Raw genomic sequence first — 19,584 nt, 5'->3', positions numbered from 1 at the left:
TGCATGGATTGATGTCAGCATTGACTCTAATCATGTCAACATGGTTGATAATACTGACTTTGGTGACATGTGGTGGGCCCTGCATATCAGCGGGCTCGCAGTACTATGATTTTCACGTGCTTTTGGGCCGAGGACCTGCCTTCAAGCAATGCCTAAAATAATCACAGGCGTAGGGAAATAACCTACGCCTATTAGGCCTTCGATCGACCCAACTGTACAGTTTTTAGGCACGGGCCTATTTAATTACGCGCAATTTAACCTTTCTCTTCTCTTGTTTCTCGCTTTTCTTTTCTCTTTTTCTCCTTTTCTCTTTCTCTCCTTTCCCCTTTTCCCGTTTTACGGGGGGCGTGCGCCCCATCTTTCCTACTTTTGTTATTTTTTGCGCCCCCTCCGCCCCCCCCTCTGGATCCGCACCTGGATTAATGTATTCCTCTCATCATCAGGATAAAATATAAATTTTGCAATCTCTCTAGTCTGTGGAAATGCACCTTGTCGGGGAAAATCTACACGCCCCTCTCCCACTTTTGTCAGTCAGTCATGGGAAATGTACCTAGTTTTGGGAAATGTACCTAGTTGGAGGCCCGGTGGGAGACATGTATGGGGCTCGGTATATGGGGCTACCAATTATTAGGACAGGGCCGTCAATAGGAGGGGTTGCAATAGGCAATAGCAACACGGTTAAAAGTAGTTAATAATGAACAATTACAACCTTTGGGGGAAAATGGTATAACCCTACACACCACACCCCTTTTTGGACCTTGACGAACATTTCTGAGCAATCGTGGGAATCGAGACCCGTGGCCCCTCCCCCTCTTTCGCTAAATGATATTAGCATTTAACAATTTGAGAAGAATGTGTGATTTTTATTATCTCATAAAATTCGATTTGTTTATTTTTAATTAATGTTATCTTGTACACTTCACAACACGACACATACATACACATTACATATCCAATTTTTTATACAAAATCCAATGTGTTTACTTTTAATTGATGTTGTCATGTCCTGCACACACGAAATTTTACAGATTAACTTAATATATAATCCATGTTTAATACAATTTGTACAGAAACGTGTTATTATAAATAAAAGCTCAACCACCTTATATATTGTACAGAGCAAAGATCATTCGATTATATAATTTACAAAATTTACCATTTGATTTTCAGCTATCATTGCGGTTAAAACCAATTAGAACTATCCGTTACAATCTTACAGTAATTATACCTTTATATTCATATTCAAATGAATCAAAAACATAATTCAAAGTTACATATTAAACGGTGAATTAATTCAGGCCGTAATTATGCAAGTTTGTATTTCTCAAATTTATAATGACCTTCAAGAACACTGAGGAAGAAGCAAATAAGAGTCATAAATTCAACTTATAATGAGAGTTATCGATGAAAGAACAAAGACCGGGATGTAGAAATCCTTCATGAGTGATGACAATAGAATGAAGCGAAAGAGCAAAATGGAGTCAGAGGGACCGGGGCATTATATTTTAATCATACCACATGCTATAATCATAATCATGGCTACTTATCATTTCAAGAAACTCTTCGGACGTGTATTCTGTTTGGGATGCACTACCAGGAGGTGGGACTGGCCCTTCGTAGACGTAGTTACAAGTACAGACTGGGAAGGTTTCTGGGGTGCAGCATGGAATAGTAGCGGTAGATCTGCTAGCTAGTAAGGGAGGCGCGATGACCATATCAGCCTTGAATGCTTCCAATCTGCGCATCATTTCATCCAAAACAGCTTTGTGTTCGGGAAGAGAACCATTCAAAGGATATGCTTCATTGGGATCTTTGTAAATATTGTACATCAATGGGGTTTCATAGTAGGTGAAACATTCTGGCATTAAGTTACCACAACTCGCGCATTCGACGTTATTACCTAATGGAAACCCGCCATCACCACATCGACCTGGTTCAGCGTGGTGACCCTCCTTTGTCCAAGCTCGCTGAGTAGTAAAATGAAACTTGTAACTGCCATACCGGACTGCAAACAGTTGTGCTTCACAATAGAATACCAACATGCGAGGTTCACTGTTTGTCACTTCATGCTGCTTGTATAGTTGTTTCACAGCCACTGGTTCTGGTTGCGGTTCTGGCCACCAATTGAACAACGTTGAAGAAATATCTTGCCCGTCCATTTTCCTATCATCAGGAACCGAACCGCCCACGATGCTCATCAACGTTGGGAAGATGTCCAATTGACTGACTACTTCATCACTAATTTTTGCTGGTGGGATATGGCCTGTCCAGCGGAAAATACCAGGAACGCGGATGCCGCCGTCCCAGAATTGCATTTTGCCACCTGTATTAAAGAGCAATGATGTTATATCAAAAAGAAAATTTCCGACAGTTAAAACTACTTTTTCAATAACGAATTTGGACGCTCAAGTAGAACCATTGGGCCTATACTAAGGGAATTTGTTGACAGGAAAGCACGTTTGTTTGGTTAAAGTGAGTGAATAGTGAAAGCAACACCGTTTTAGCATTGAAATTAGTTTCAGAAATTGTCAACTGTGCAAGGATTTTGTATGCAAAGGATTATGTCAGTTGTCTCCAATTCTACAGTGGACTTCATGAGACATAAGTTTGACAATACTTCAGAAAAACTGCACACTAGTGGACACAGCGTTCATTTAGCTACGGACACAATCCCCTTGATTAGATATACAAGGAAATAGGCGATTTCTGGCCTCTTCGGATCCTCCTTGAAGGGTACAGCGCGTCCTTGTGTCAAATACCCGTGAAAGTAGCCGCGGACCCGCAAATTTCCTACGGTACGGGTCCGTGTGATCCGTAAAAATTGAACCAAGCAAAGAGCAGAAAATCCTAGTTTTGTTTTTCCACTGGAAAATATGGTTCACATAATACGTCCAGCTTCCTGGGTACACTTTCATTTTAGTTTCCCATCAAGTTTTCAACCCAGGTTTTCGATTTTCTTGAAAATTACTGAGGACCCTTGAAAATTGGTGAGGACCCTTGAAATTTCAACGGCAAGGGTCCGGAGGACTCTTGGATTTTTTTCTTATTTCAAGGCCTGAACATAACCCAGTTATGCCATGGTTATGCCCCTAGTATGGGTCTCCCCCAGGATGGGTCTAATGATAACCTACCTTTCAGTACGCCCGCATCACCTCCCTCATTGCAGAGTTGTAAATGAGGACCATTATCAGCAGTGAAGATCGAAATGGTGTTGAAGTCCTCACCCAAGCGTTTTACTTCGTCCATAATGGCGCCAACTGACCACGACATTTCACGAATCATGTCACCGTAACGACCTATTGTTATTAATAAGACAAAATGTAAGTACGACATCAACAAGTTCATGAATCGGCAAATTAATGATTTTGAGAGAAAAAAACCACCCAAACAATGTATACAAAGAACAGAAGATCGTGGAAGAGGAGAATGTATTATATTTTTGGACCTTTCATTAACATCAGTAGTGTAGCACCATTGAAATCCCTAAACAGTAGCGTAGCACCATTGAAATCCCTAAGCAGTAGCGTAGTGATTTTAGTCCCCTTTTGTCATTTTGTGTCCCATTCTTCATGTTTTTAATGATTTTAACCCTAACCCTCCTGTATACTACAAAATACTACTTGATATATGCGCTGTTCGTGCGTGCATCCCACGTGGTGTGATGACGCAATCGCCCTTTTAAGTGATATATAGGCACGGTTTCGCTGACCAGCGAAGCCCAAAACCCGTGGCAAAGTGTCGCCGACCGAGTGCTTGGCATGCGAGGGGTCTCGGGTTCGAATCCCACCCAGCATGCCCAGAGCAAACAACTTCTTCCTTTCTTTTCTCTCTTTATGCTTTCCTTCTTTCACTTGCCGTCGCCAAAAAGCCCTTAGGCGGTTAGGGTTAAGGACGAAGAGGACATTTTACTCTTTGTCGTCCCCATTTTATCCCTGAAAATGTCTGTAGGAGAACTCCCACTCCGGATATTTCAAGGCCGGCAGCTTGATGCCTAGCATACCATTATGATAATGATTAGGCATTACCTGACCGACAATCTTTGCATTACTGCTGGACACATGATAATTCGCCCAATTCACCGGCCAGTTACAAAAGTTGCTTAAGTACAGGCCCTATGGAGAAACCAATTTTGTTGTTGTCCATTCACCCATATAATAATAGCAATCAGATTGGGATGGATGTATACACAATGGATGTATACACAGTGATTTGATTATAACCGAAACACATAATCATTATTTGCCTTTATTATGGATGAGTAACCAAATGTTGACATAACTGTAAGTTGGATATCCACCACAATAGAATAGCTTCTGGCATTTATTATTTTATCTTCTTAACTCCTCAAAGCTCCTCAACAATGGTCACTGACCTTAATCAATGGACTAAATCTACAGAACTTATCCATGGCAAATCATGGCAAACTCTTTGAGCTGTGTGAAGGGTCAAGAGTATTTTTTAAGTTATTGTTGGGCCAACTATCGAGTGACCACCGAGTAATGGATTTCTGAACTTATGAAACAAGTAAAAACAGCCCAGCTAACCCATTTTTGCAATGTTACGCCAATTAAACAATTTTTTTTAAATTGTAATCTATTTACCTCTCTTAGATGAACCTCTAAATTCATCATTGCTGTATACATCAACGTGTGGTTGGGCGATACCATAGTACAAGAAGAATGGTTTCCTTTGTTGCTGACAATCCCTCATGAAGTCAATAGCGTCATCTACGAAAGCTTCACTCATGTGGTAATGCGAGTATGGCTGTTGATAAATGGTGGCGTTCTTGTACAGCATGCAGATCAAAGTTTCTGGATTGGACATATGCCACTGTCAATGAAATGGGAAATATATTCCAATATTAGATTGTGATTTAATCAAATTAATTTAGTTTAGTAATAGATTTTATTCTAGAGAAGTTTTCTTTTGCCATTGCTTTAATACTCGGCAATGTTTGGGATACCGTACCGTTGTTATTCAACCAATGATTTGCTTTTTGAAAAAACAGTCCGCACAATATTTTGTTTTGATAAGGAGAATAAGAGCTATGTAGATCCTCATTTTGAATGATCTTGAGATGTCTTGGTTCAACCAGATGGAACTTTTTAGTCGCTCAAATGCCCAGTCTGTTAATCCGGTAGTCTATTACGGCATTTGACATTCACCTCTCTATTGTGTGCATATTCTTGCCTATTACTACCCAGAAAAACAAAGTCGTCCACTTTGTCAATTGGCGTGTTGTCGAGTGTGACGTTTGTGAATGTGAATATTTTCTATATACTTATGATCAGAAGATTATGTATGTGTATGCCTTTAACACAATTTGAACAAGTTTGAAATTCGCCCCTGTTTAAAGGTCGATGACCTTTTACCCGATTGAATAAAAAGAGGATGCTAGAATCAGGAAATCCTCCTTTGAAGAGAAGTGTCTTAGGAAGGGCATCATATGTGCATTAGCTACAAAGGTATCAAGCAGCAGTGGCGTGTCCAGTGATGGCTTTAGGGGCCGGGTTTTCTGAGAAATCATGCAAAATCAGCCTATATTTTGGGCATATTTCAACCACTCAGCTCCCGGTGCACTTCAATCACGGGTAGCCGGTTTCTGGGCACGCCTATAATTATAGCCAATATATACCTTTTCTTCGTCACAAAACCAGCCATTACTTAGAGGTAGATTTGTGCCAACATAATCGAATCCATGGTTGTAAGGCAGATGTTCCCCATCATTGTGGCTGTGTGCGTTGACACCTGTAGTTAGATGGAGGTACTATATTATTTTGGAAACAACACGACGCCTCTTAATATTAATTTTAATCACTATTGTGTGGACTCTTTTGATGATTTTGTCACACTAGCAGTAGTTCCCGTCTGGGATTGGTTTTTGAAACCACGCAAAATGTACATGATAAGCATATCAAAAACTTCCTGTCTCCTCCGCGAATGACGTATAAGCCAGTAGCGTAGCCAGCGGTGGTGCAGGTGGGGGAAGAGTGCACACCGCCCCTGACAAAAAATGAAAGAGAAAGTTGCCCCTCTGACGAAGAATGAAAGAGAAAATTGGTGAGCCTGTTTCCCAACAAAGTTCACCCCATAATTTTGACCAAATGTATCCTTAATGTAACATTGCACCAACAGAGGGCGTTATTTATGCCGTATATTCAGTCAGACGACGGTGGACTACATTATTCAATGTGGCAACAGCCAAAAGCGTAAACAAAACAGACAATATGACGGCAACACTGCCTGCACGATGGATGCAATTATTTTTTCCCGGAGCCAAGATCCGTTTTTAGCTCTATTGGCCGGGTGGCCCCATTACAAAAAAATTGCACAAAATTATATTTCCCAGTGCAATATATACATTTTCACATGAAAATAAATAATTTTAAATTCAAAGAAAAAAGAAGAAGATAAATTTTTAATCATCGCCGGAGATGGGAATCGATCTCGGGACCCTCTGCGTGGGAGGCGAGATCCGTAACCATTACACCACGTAAAGTCACTGATACACGTAGGGGAAATTTTCAGTATATATCGTAACATATCGTGCGTTATTCATACAACAAAAATTTAAAAAAAACAGTACTTACAATGAGGTTCACTGGCGAACCTCAACGGATTTAGACTGATAAAATAGTGCTTAATAACATAGGTACAGTTTTGGAATAATTTGAGACATTTTTGTGTTTACGTGTAAAACCAATGACGACGTCAAAATTGAGCCAATCTTGGCCGCCCCCCCCCCCTGTATTCAGTGTGATATCGACTGATTATCGAATGTGGGTTCCGTCCGATATAGACTGAATATAAAAGAGACCAGGTTGGGTATTTTGTGTCAGTTCCTGAGAAATGACACCTTCTAATACAGGTTTGACGATCATGTGACAAATCGAATCTGTGACGTCAATATTAGGCTGTTGCTGTTAAATTACATACCCATTGGCCATTGGCTGTTCCATTTAATTTACATACTCTCTCTCGGAAATAATGGCCCCAAAATAGCTGTTCCATTTAATTTACATACTCCCTCTGAAATGGCTGTTCCACTTAATTTACATACTCCCTCTGGAATAGATTTCCTCTAATCAAATTGCATATTGTGAACCCGGATTGTGAAATTCAATCTATCAAATTCAGGTTTGACGATTATGTGACAAATCGAATCTGTGACGTCAATATTGATATCGATATCAATTAGGCTGTTTCAGTTAAAATTATATACCCATTGTCATTGGCTGTTCCATTTAATTTACATACTCCCTCTGATATAATGGCCCCAAAATAGCTGTTCCGTTTAATTTACATACTCCCTCTGAAATGGCTGTTCAATTTAATTTACATACTCCTTCTGGAATAGATTCACCCTAATCAAATTGCATATTGTGAATTTCAATCTATCAAATTGCATAGCTTCACTGTGAATAAGAGATTTTTTTAAATTTATTTTTTTACTTTTTTTTAAAGAAATTTTATTTATTTATTTATAATGAATGCAAACCAGCCCTTCAATACAAATTCTGCAATACATGTATTTCCATTAAAAGTCTGCTTGTTATCTCACGCAATTGAATAATAATAATAACCGTGTCCGATTGAACTGACACCAATTTTTCTCAGGAATATCTTGTTTTCCTAATTGAGGGAAAACTAATACCACTTGTAGTAGTGTTTAACAAAATCCCCAAATTACATTTGTTCATTTTTAACCTGCTCATTTATTTCAATATTATTAATTGCTTTATTGTATCGTAAGCTCCGTCTCCACAACCCTCGATTACTTACAGCTTCGATACAGATTCCATAATATTTTGGGCGAGTGACACGCAACTTTTGTTGCAACTCACAAAATGCAGTTATATTATTGTTCTAAGCTTCCAATACAAAACCGATTGGTTAGATAGGCACCCTGTGCATAATAGGTGTATTATGCATACGGTATCAATATGCCTACGTGGCTTAGTGGTCAAACTATAGGTCTGCAGATACGCAGGTTGCCTGTTCGAATCCGGCTGAGTGCACACAATAAAATTTAAAATTGTTTGATTTCAACTTACAAATACCTCTTCATCCCGGACCTGTAGGTCCTACTGCGACATGGGTTGATCATAATCATTTTGAATAAAATGTACTGATATACATACCCAAATGCCATTTGCCAACGAAGCCTGTAGCATAACCTTCGTCTTTCAAGGCTTCTGCTATGGTTACCTCCTCCCGAGGCAAACCGTTGGTAGAAGTTGGCCAGAACACTCTGCCAGGACCATATGCACCACTACGTTGTGCCATTCTTCCTGTTGAAAAACATACGTTTGCAATTATTTATAATTGGATGACTAAAAGTGTGAAATATGAATATGACCACCAATGTTTCCAACGTTAATCATTTTTGGCACACTATTAAAGGAAGATTATCAGCTTTCATTCGTGCTATTTCCACCTTAGTTGAGCTTTGGGTTATTTGAATTATATGTTACAATAAGGTTCCACTCCGGTCCTGCGCGCATTTCAACCCCTTTTGATATGAGAGCCAATACCGACGGTCTAAGACTCCATAAAATACTGGCTGAATAATACAATGGATTAGATAAATTCCACGTGATAGAAATATTAGTGCATTACATTGAAGACATGAATGAATTAGAGGATAATGACTGCGCATAAGTTGTTTTGAGGGTATTGTGAAATATCTTCTTTTTTTATGTCGAGCATATCTAGGCATTAACAGCTGAAATCTAGGAGATAACGCTGACGAAACAAGTGACCTGGTGAACGAAGGGTGTCGCCGTAGAGAATTTTTGCAGGACAGTCAAGTGTAGCCAACAATCGGGCTTATCACCATGATCGGAACCGACTGTTATTTATTTATTTATTTATTTATTTATTTATTTATTTATTTATTTATTTATTTATTTATTTATTTATTTATTTATTTATTTATTTATTTATTTATTTATTTATTTATTTATTTTTGGTCCTGCGGGGAATTGAACCCAGGACCTCTTGCACCAAAGGCAAAGACTTTAACCAGTATGCCACGTTGCTCCCCGAAACATTGTGCTTTGGAACAGAGGAACATCTCGAGGGGCGCAGCCCGAGTGATATTCCTAAGCACAATGTTTAGAAAAATAACTGATGCAAAGTCATTAACCTCATTCATAACCGTCACTTTTCACGTTTTTAATTCAATTCATGTCATCACATTTTATTCCTTTAAATTTGACAATTCTAACTACACATATCTTCCCTGTAGGGAAATACCGCTTGCGACAGGGGCTATTTTAACGTGCCTCCTGGCACGTTCGTGCAGTAAGAATAGAAATCCGTGCAGTGAGAATAAAAAATCCGTGCTAAAATAGTTTCAGCCCGAAAAATGACTAAGAAATTAAAGAGAAGTTCCTCCACAAAGTAAGTCTGATCTAGTCGGGAAATCCTATATTGTATGGTTTGTGGCGATCAGTCAAACATTCAGTTGGCAGGGGAAATTTGGGATGATGCCCCCATCCCAAAATGGCCAAAAAAATCCCTGTTTTTACTCCCAAAAGTCCCGTTTGCGAGCGTAGCGAGCGAAAAACTTTTAAGCCTTCTTGGTCAAAAAAGGTCCAAATTTTGGAAAAAAAAATCCACTTTTTCAAAATCCGTCCCAGTCCGAAAAGGTCAAAATTCTAAAAAAAAGGTCCACTTTTTCAAAATCCTGGTTATGGGCCTGTTTGCGATATATTAGTAGAGTGGAGTCCAGATCAGTGAAAAAAGCACTGCTTAACCATATGATAATTATTTAAAAAAATTGATTGTTTTGTCATTTGCTAAATGCATGTGATATCAGCCGGTTTAAACTCTTCTATGTGCTTACAAGGTAAACGTATAGAGGTAAATACTAAATTGAACACTTTCAACGCTTAACTAAACACATAAACACTTCAAATCATTTTCGTATTAAACGTATATACAGGGTGAGTAAAAAAGGTCAACGAATCAATATCCACGTAAGAACCATGTTGAACTTTCCCATTATTGAAAATGCCACACCATCATACACAACTTGTAAAAAAAACCAAGTGAACCCTTAAACTTTTATGAGTCAATTTACGGCGATACCCATTTTAACTCTTTGTCCACGAGGCACCATAATTTGAATGAGAGCACACAATGCGAAATAAGGACACCAGATCTTAAACTGGCTTTAACTTAAATCAAGGTTGATTTTTGCGTTCTTTCAATTCCTTTGTCGGTTCAAACTAACTTTTTAATAGTACTTTTAAAGTCCTTCATACCTCATCTAACTCCAACTCCAATTTTTCGATTCCCTGTAATGTGTCCAACTTATACTGGATATTTTGTAATTTACACCACTTCAATTTGCACACATTCCTTTCGACATTTGAAAAACCCGCGCATATATTTGTATGTTTCTTTTATAGAGAATGAACATTTTTACGTAAGGGTAAATAGGAAAATAACAACAATTAAAAGCAATGTTTCCTCTACTTATACAAGACCAGGGACAATAAAACTTTGGGTGCTCCACTTTACTTCAGTGCCAATGAGGTTAAGAAAATGGCAGTTGTTCCAAATAGTATAATCATAGTAAAGTGTGCTGACATTCAAAGTTTAGATGTCTCGCGGACAAGCATTAAAAAGCTGTAAAATGTGTCATAAAAACAGAACGGCAAGTGCTAATTATCATGTGTTTTAAATCCTAAAAGTTCAATCTGGTTATAAAATAAAGATGGACTTTTTGGACTCACCCTGTAAATTGCTCTAGTGTTTTAAGTTGAGCACTATAGACATTTAGTTCATGAAGAGTGTGTTTAATCTTTTGTAATGAATTTGTATGCAACTTTTTTATGCAATTTGCCGACAACTTATGCACCTTTGCATTACTTAAGTTGCAGAAATCTTATCACATTCACATTGTGAGAACTTTACGCTACTGTGCGACAAGTTAAAAGATGGTAGGGACACATGTGCATTTCATTCAACATTTAATAAAGAGGTTCTGTGTACTTTTATGGAGTTTTCAAAAATGACAATTCAATTAAATGGATGACATTTTAAATGAAACCTATTACCTTTCTAAGTAAATCAAAAGGATTTTTATATTATTATTATATTTTACAGATATAAATTTGTGCAATTTTAGGCACCTGTGCGCATTTTATTCATTTTTGCAGAGATTGTATTCGTTTTTGCATATCAATACCATAAACTTAATAACGTTTATGATCCTAGTGTGTACTTTCATGGAGCTGTAGGTAATTATAAATGAAATGAATTAGTGAAATACATTAGTGAACCAGACATGAATCAATTTTCAACTTTAAGTGCATATCATTAGATTGATAAACTTAACTTCGGGGATTGTTAATGTCAAAATGTCATTTTTAATATAATTTGTCATAAAATTTGTATTATATCGCAAATTTCAAAAATTCAAAATTATTTGATATCAGTTAAGGCTATTCCTCGTATTCAGAATGCAATTTGGTATGTCTGAGTGATGTGCTCTCTGCTCTCAGCCCTTAACGTCAAAAATGAGTCAGTAAAATGCGTGATTGTAACGCGTGATTGGTAAAAGTTTACAGAACTTGAGGGGAGACAACCCCTCTGCCAGCAACCCATTCCCCTCAAGCTTGTCTCCGCTAGCCGATCTTTTAGATTTTACTTTTGCTAACGTGCAGTGACTTTTTTCTTCTAAAATAGCCCCTGGCTTGCGACCAAGCCCAAGCGGGTATTTGATGCCCAAATACGGTGGCCAGCGTCCGCGTAAGTTGTTCGAATGCATAACACGTCACGCAACGCGGTCATTGTAAAGGGTACTTTTAGCTACGTCACGAGACGCGGTTATTATACTTTTTCAATGACCTGAATTTGCGACCGCGTATTTAAAAGTTATTATCTGTGATTGGATTAAACATATCGCGTAATTCATCATAATTAGAGGTTAATGACTGCGCATCAGTTGTTTTGAGGGTACTGTGAAATATCTAAACATTGTGCTTTGGAACCGAGGAATATCCCGAGGGGCGATCAATGTATCGTGTTTGAGAAATATCAAATTGAATACGCAAAAAAATATGCAATGCAATGCAAAAAAAATGAAAATATGAATTTTGGAGAAATAAATTTATGTAAATTGTAGAAATTATTGAATTGTGTGTCCAAAATATTCATGGTGGACAAATAGACAGTCAGGCGGTCATAGTAGGCCTATTCTATGATATCATTCATGGTTGGCGCGCGTACCACTACTCCATCACACTACCACGTGAGACTAACCTGTCAGAAGACCTGCTCGACTTGGAGTACAAATTGAAGAAGGTGCGTAAAAATTTGTGAATCGCATTCCTTGTATCGCCATATCATCGATGGGACCCCACTCTTGTGAAGGATGTCCGTAAGAAGCTATATCCGCCCATCCCATATCGTCAGCATTGAAAAGAATTATGTTTGGTCTTGGTGGCCATAACCATTCTGCAGAGGGTTCAGCAGTGATAACTGGAAGCGCAAGTGTTGTGATACACAGGAGCACCGCCGTACCGAATTTGACTGCATCCATTCTTCTTAGTGAAATTTTGGAAACGGTTTTGATGGGTAATGTTTAACTGGTTTTATGCACTTCTAATCACGTGTTTATTAACCAATGTTTGCGATACGCATGGCAAATGATATTAGCGATATTTGATACCATCCCAGCAAACACAAAAGGTTGCCAGAAAACGTTTAAAATATCGGGTTATATAGAGGACATTTGAACTGTTCACCTATATCTCCAGACTGATAAGTCTTAGTCGTAGATAGCCAATTTGAAAGGGCATATTGCAGTTACTGGCCGTTTTCCTATACACAATACACAGTGCTCTTACCATTGACGCGTAACCTCTACAAATAGCGTATGTTAGAAGTATGGGTAATTGCCTAGTTAACGTCGCTGTGTGAAAAATAACCGGCAAATATTAAAAGTACTCTTCTATAATTCTAGAAAATATAGTTTTGTAACATGTCCTAAATTTTTAGCTAATTTAGATGTTTGGAAATATTCGCACTTTGGTGTTTTAGTGTATGTTATAGGTTATAGTACATTGCCTAGTTAACGTCACTGTGTGAAAAATAACCGGCCAATATTTAAAGTACTCTTCTAAAATTCTCGAAAATATAGTTTTGTAACATTTCCTAAATTTATAGCTAATTTAGGTGTTCGGAAATATTCGCACTTTGGTGTTTTAGGAAGGATATGTAAACGACAGATAACACCAACAAATATGAAGAAATTATTTCCAAACCGTGTTACGGCCCACAGCCATTATGTTTCTCATTTTCAAGAATGTGGTTAACAATATGCACAGTATTGTCTCATTTCGTGAACAAAGGCCACACGGTAATTGTTACCTTGCGTTTGCTTTATAATCGTTCACCCAACTGAAACTATAATACCAGCTTATTGCTCATTGCACAAGTAAAACAGACACATGTGTGTGTGGATTTAACCAGAGAAGATCTGATCGTAACATAGTTTAGCTGTTTTCAATGAGTGTTATCTTGGTTTAATAGCTTTTAATGGGGTTTAAGTCCTGCAAAGGTCGTGGTGAATTCTACTGTAGACATGACTGCATCATGGGCAGATTAAGCCCATTGGATGATCTGTCACGGAATACCCGAAAGTAGGATTCCGCAGTTCATAGCTCAAAATAGGGTAAACCCAGTGAGCCTTTTCGGTTTTGTTCAGGTAATAATTAATGTTCCAGTTAAAGCCATAATGTGTGATTTTCTTCACAGCGACGCCCTCAATTTTTGTCGAATTTCTACCTTATACATGCATTGTAGGTTGCAATGTCCATGGTATACTAAAATACCACGTGAAAGACTATTAAAGTCTTAAGTGCTCTAATTACAGTATAATTTAAGTTTATATTAAATCCGGAGATATCCGGTTTTATTCATAGTTCACCGATCTAGTGATGGCTAAACACATCGCGTGCATTGAATCATTGACGTATAAAATTTGTGCATATCGGTATTCGTCTTACGTCTTGACGTATAAACTGTGTGCATACCTCATTTATTTGGCTCGAAATTAAAATGGGATAATGTGATCAGTGGAAACTAACATTTAAATAGGAATCTATTCTTTATGCAAATCACACATTATTGCTTGATGTGTCGTACAGTATTATAGCCTCCACCTCAATTTAAGTAGACCTACATTACAGAGATCATTCATTCATTTCTAATGAAAAGCAGAGGACTCAATATTGATCCTTGCGGTTCTTGAGATGTCAGTTCATTTTTTACCGTCAAACGTGAGATTGAAAAAAAGTTTAACGTAATATTGGCATCGATTGACACCGACCCCTAACCATGCTAACCATCATTCCGAATAAACAAAATAAGATAATATAACAATGATAACTCAACTAAAGACATCTGTTGTGTTAGTGGTCAAAGAACTCTAAGTAATTGCAAAATAACAACTTTATCAGCTTCAATTCGGTCATCGAACTATTTTCATATATTTTATCCTGATGATGAGAGGAATACATTTATCTAGGTTCGACCAACTTTGAAAAGTGCATAAGCGGGCATTTTTGTTTTATGCAAATTATCAATTTTTGCTCAACATCCGTTTTTCTTTTTTCTCTTTTTATGTTGCTTGTATGTCTTTTATAGATACTTATAATAAAACCTATTTCTATATAGTGAATATTCTCAGTCATTGTTAAAATCACAAAGTTTTGAATTAAATCTTTTACAGGAAATTACTTTTACAACTTGCTACGTTGGGTCTGATACCATCAGATTTCATCAGGCAATTGACTCGCTGGGCTGGTCATGTGTCACATGGGGCACCGTAATCATGGTAATCACGGTTGTTTGATGGCATGTAAAACTGTGTCATTTTAAAGAAAAGTTGAACAATGATGGCGCTATTTATCTAAAATCTTGTTTGCTTCTTTACACTTGTAAAATGGTATTAGAACATCAGCAAACAGACTAACAAATGACAAGGGAATTTTCAAAAAAACTTTTTATCATGTAATGTAAGGAATAATTCAAATTATTTGTCTAATTTAAATTTAAAATATATGTAAATAGCGCCCTCAATTTGCACACAAATATGCAGTTTATATACTTGAAATTACCGCAGAAAAAGATGAATAATTTGATATAGAAACGAAAACCTATGTTAAAAATTGCTACAAAATATATGTGTAGGTACAGTTTATGAGTGTGCTAGCTGTTGGTATTATTCAGGTCAAGAATTGAACATTATAATAATGTTTTGTTAGAAAATTAATAAATGATCACATCAAACAACCGTGTAATAAGAGTATATGCAATTGTGCAAATCAACTAAATTTATGCTTTTGTCGTGGATATCTATTGAACCGTATCTTAAAAATAGGATGCTAAAATTACGAAATACCCCTTTAACACTATAACCAAAGTGTACCATAATATTCAAAAGTATTAAAATGATTTTCATTTTTAAACTCATACACTCATGTTTACAGCAATATAAAATGAAAAAAATACAAATTGCTATATTTCCTAATTTTATTGAACTTGTTTTATACCATTTATATATTTACAAGATCAATTACCAGAGGTCTCTAGTTTCCATTTCTGGTGTAAAAAATCGCAGCTTGTTGTATTTTAAGAGTAAAAAATACCCCTTGCACAAATTGTACCATAAATATTCAAAAGTAAATTATAAAAAGTAAGTGATTCTCATTCAAACTCTCGTATAATTGCCAAATTACTGAATTTTGTCAAACGAGTTTACATAAACCTATATTACATTAACAAGATCAACACCAGACAAGATCAGACGAGTATTTCCTTCTTGGTGCTTCTTTCCAAGAAGAAGGGTGCTAGTGATAGAGCCTTTTTCACTGGCAGCTCCTAGTTTGTGGTTCAGATCAGCAATGCTGACCCAATGCTGACCCATTCCATGTCAACTCCAGGGATGTGCACCGCAGCACCTCTTCAATTTTTTTTTCTTTTTCTGTGTGGTGGTAGATATTGATGAGAAAGTAAAATCCCAGGGTAAAATCCCGAAAATTTGAGCTTCATGCTCCATTTCGTTTCCCGTGGCTGGCATCAATTTGAAATTTAGGGGGAAAAAATGTGTCGCAACGCGAAAGACGACGTTTGGAGGTCCATAAATGTATAAAGGGAACCCTTAACAACTTTGAAAAGTATGTATCCTGGGGTACTTATTTGTGCAGAATTCAAATCTGGCATCAGAAAACTTGTAACTCCTTTACTTTAAAAGATATAGGGCCCTCAAAATGCAACTTCGTCCATCCAGGACCAACTTTGGGGGGGTCAGAACTCCAAAAGTAAAAATAATTTTAGCGTCAATTTTTTTGCCAGTCAGAGCCCTTTGGTAGGACATTACTCATATCCAATATTGAGCCTATTAGAATACTTTTAGCTGAGATATTACCCATACAAAACCCCAATTGTACATTTTTTGTACATTTTGACCCCCCCTGAAAACCAATGTCAGACATTTTGATCCACCATCAACTTCAGGTATGTTGAAAATATGTCCTTGGACAACATTTCTGAGAGATATTGGCTTGGGGTCTCGATGGCTTCAACACATCAGTTAGGTTTGCATTCTCCATAGAGTTGTACATAAGTCATTATACATGCGAAATCAAAAATGTGTACAACTCTATGGAGTAGGCAAACCTAAGTGATGTGTTGAAGCCATCAAGACCCCAAGCCAATATCTCTCAGAAATGTTGTCCAAGGACATATCTTCAACATACCTGAAGTTTATGGTGGGGCAAAATGTCTGACATTGGTTTTCAGGGGGGTCAAAATGTACAAAATGGGGTTTTGCATGGGTAATATCTCAGCTAAAAGTATTCTAATAGGTTCAATATTGGATAAGAGTAATGTCCTACCAAAGGGCTCTGACTGGCAAAAAAATGGACATAAAATTATTTTTACTTTTGGAGTTCTGACCCCCCAAAGTTGGTCCTGGATGGACGAAGTTGCATTGTGAGGGTCCTACATCTTTTAAAGTAAATGAGTTACAAGTTTTCTGATGCCAGATTTGAATTCTACACAAATAAGTACCCCAGGATACATACTTTTAAAAGTTGTAAAGGGTTCCCTTTATACATTTATATATATATAATTATTCGATTATGTGATAATAATTTTTTAGCTCCGCTATTAAAAACAATTAAAAGACTGTATTTAACGTCATATGAATTACGTTCATCTAAACACACGGTAATCATTACATGAGTGTCGGAAAGACAAACACATGATGTTGGTAATGGTGATTTCTTCTTCACTAAACTCAAAATGGCTCTTCGGAAAGCATTTGACAAGTTGTTTTCCTCTCATAGTTTTTGAGACAAGGGTATATATGAAGAAGGAATGAATGAATTTGTAAACAGAGAGACCTGCACAGTTGTAAATTAAAATAAATTCTTAAACACTTGACAACGTTCCTGAGCTTTCCTGCCATCTTATTAGTTCTAAGCCGTGTAATATGACACGATTCAGCGCGTGCGAGTCGACCAGATACTCGTACTCGATATTTGAACCAATCGGATGTGCATAGCAACAACAGGACTGATCGATTCTAAGCCCTAGGTAATTCCTGGTCAAATGTAGAATTTAATTTGATTAAAATTTGGTATACTTAAGATTCATATATTTATTTGAATGAAGTATTGAATGAAATTTAACATACAATGTGGGACAATATCCAAAGAACTTTAGAATATGATGAATTAAAAATTACCAACAGCTGGGATTTTGTCAATATTGTGAATAAAGTAGGTAATAATGCATGTGTTATTAAATCAATCTCACTGTTTTCTAACACCTGGACAATACTTGTGTTGACCTCTCAATGCGTATATTAGTGTGCCAGATTTGCGCAAGTGAAACAATTAAATTTCATACTTGTTCTTGTACAGCCTGTCTCAAAAAAAATTGTGCAAGTGACAAGCGCCCTCTTTGGCAATTAGAAAATACCGTTGTGACATAATGCTTACATCAACGTCACGGGCGCAGTATTAGCTCTCAAATGCTGTTTGTTCTGTTCAATTTGCTTGTTCCAATTTCGAGATATGTTTATTTAACAACGAAAGGGTAAAATCACAATTGTGCCACTTTTACTAGGGAAGAGAGCTGTACATGTAAATCAATGATAGCTGATGTTGATGCGTCTAATATGCACTCCCCCTTTCGGGGCGCATGCATTAGACGCATCAACATCAGCACGCGTGCATTATTCTGTCTAATATATCTCCCAACAAGTAATACGCGTTCATTAACCTATAACATAATGTATAAGTGCATAATATTTGTTTGTCTTTTAACATGTCTTGAGTGACTAAGAGAACAGTATTTACCATGTTAAAATCATTGACATGCACATGCAGAACAGCAGAATGTGAAATCAATTTTTACAGCAGAATGTGAAATATTTATTTATCTTTTAATCTCTTTTAAGTGGAAAAAGAGAATCATCATTCCTGCATCATGACGAAACAGTTAAAACAGTCAAAAAATATTTGTATTGTGTAATTGATACAATCTTTTGATTTCACGAAGGAACTCTTGATAAACTTGATGCTATCACTGTTACATGTAAAGCCCTTTTCCCTAGTAAAAGTGGCACAATTGTGATTTTACCCTTTTGTCTTAAACTAAATATATCTCGAGATTTAAACAAGCAAATTGAACAGAACAAACGGCATTTGAGAGCTAAGACTACACCCTTGACGTTGATGTAAGCATTATTTCACAACGGTGTTTTCTAATTGCCAGAGAGGGCGCTTTTCACTTGCACAATTTTTTTTGAGACAGGCTGTATAACACATTTTGCGATATAACTTAAAGCGTCACTGACATTCTTTCTCACGTCACTCAATCCTGTGGCACTGTATGTCTCAGAATGGTTCGAGGAAACCGACTTGTCAGATATGTACTCATGATGTTACTTATAAATTGGTATTATTCTTATGGTAAATACACGTGATGCATGTAATGATGATATCAAACCCGAGCTTACTATTTCAGCTCCGCTGCGAAAGGCAATTAAAGGTCTTCCAAACGTGAATGATGTTCTTCTAACACAGACGCTAACTCCCGTCACGTTATTACCGGAATGTCGAAAAGGCAACAACAGAATTTTGACATCAGTCATTTTTTCCTCACCAGAATCATTTGATTCCAGAATAGCTCTACGGAAAGCTGTTATCTATGAAGGCAGAAGGACTGATACTGTTGCATCGCAAGTTAGCTTGGTATTTGTTATCGGATTACCTTCTGTGGAAGGCAAAAATACCAGCAAAATACAAGACTTGGTAATAAAGGAAAGCCAAAGATATCAAGATGTAATTCAAGGACAATTTCTAGACACTAATTTGAATTCAACTTTAAAACTCCTGATGGGTGTGAAGTGGGTACACTCAAAATGCTCCCGGGCAAATTTTATTTTCGTCGGTGATGACTTACTTTTTGTGTCATACGAACGGCTTCTGGTGATGCTACGTGAAGTACAACCCGCAAACCTTGAAATGCTACAAGGGAAACTTGTCACCGTAT

The 19,584-nt window shown here is 37.2% G+C and overlaps 1 protein-coding gene across 1 annotated transcript; it reads right to left on the bottom strand.

Annotated features, from left to right (window-relative positions):
• Nucleotides 1-1,333: 1,333 nt before the first annotated feature.
• On the bottom strand, nucleotides 1,334-12,542 carry LOC140144032 (arylsulfatase-like). Its single transcript, XM_072165859.1, has 6 exons — nucleotides 12,277-12,542; nucleotides 8,142-8,291; nucleotides 5,636-5,748; nucleotides 4,602-4,830; nucleotides 3,132-3,296; nucleotides 1,334-2,323 (listed from the first exon to the last, which is right to left on the bottom strand). The coding sequence occupies exons 1-6, from the start codon at nucleotides 12,419-12,421 to the stop codon at nucleotides 1,506-1,508; spliced, it is 1,620 nt and encodes a 539-aa protein (XP_072021960.1). The 5' UTR covers nucleotides 12,422-12,542; the 3' UTR covers nucleotides 1,334-1,505.
• Nucleotides 12,543-19,584: the final 7,042 nt, after the last annotated feature.

This window comes from Amphiura filiformis, unplaced genomic scaffold (genome assembly GCF_039555335.1).
Source record: "Amphiura filiformis unplaced genomic scaffold, Afil_fr2py scaffold_37, whole genome shotgun sequence".
In the NCBI taxonomy this organism is placed as follows: Eukaryota; Metazoa; Echinodermata; class Ophiuroidea; order Amphilepidida; family Amphiuridae; genus Amphiura; species Amphiura filiformis.
The sequence above is the reverse complement of the archived record's forward strand: the minus strand, read 5'-3'. Positions and strand labels throughout refer to the sequence as shown.

Excerpts from the sequence above, each read along its gene's own strand:
- LOC140144032 (XM_072165859.1), bottom strand. The coding sequence starts at position 12,421 with ATGGGATGGGCGGATATAGCTTCTTACGGACATCCTTCACAAGAGTGG. Across the intron at positions 4,831-5,635 it reads GGTTTTGTGACGAAGAAAAG|TGGCATATGTCCAATCCAGA; the intron begins GTATATATTGGC and ends TTTCATTGACAG. Across the intron at positions 3,297-4,601 it reads TAGAGGTTCATCTAAGAGAG|GTCGTTACGGTGACATGATT; the intron begins GTAAATAGATTA and ends TAATAACAATAG.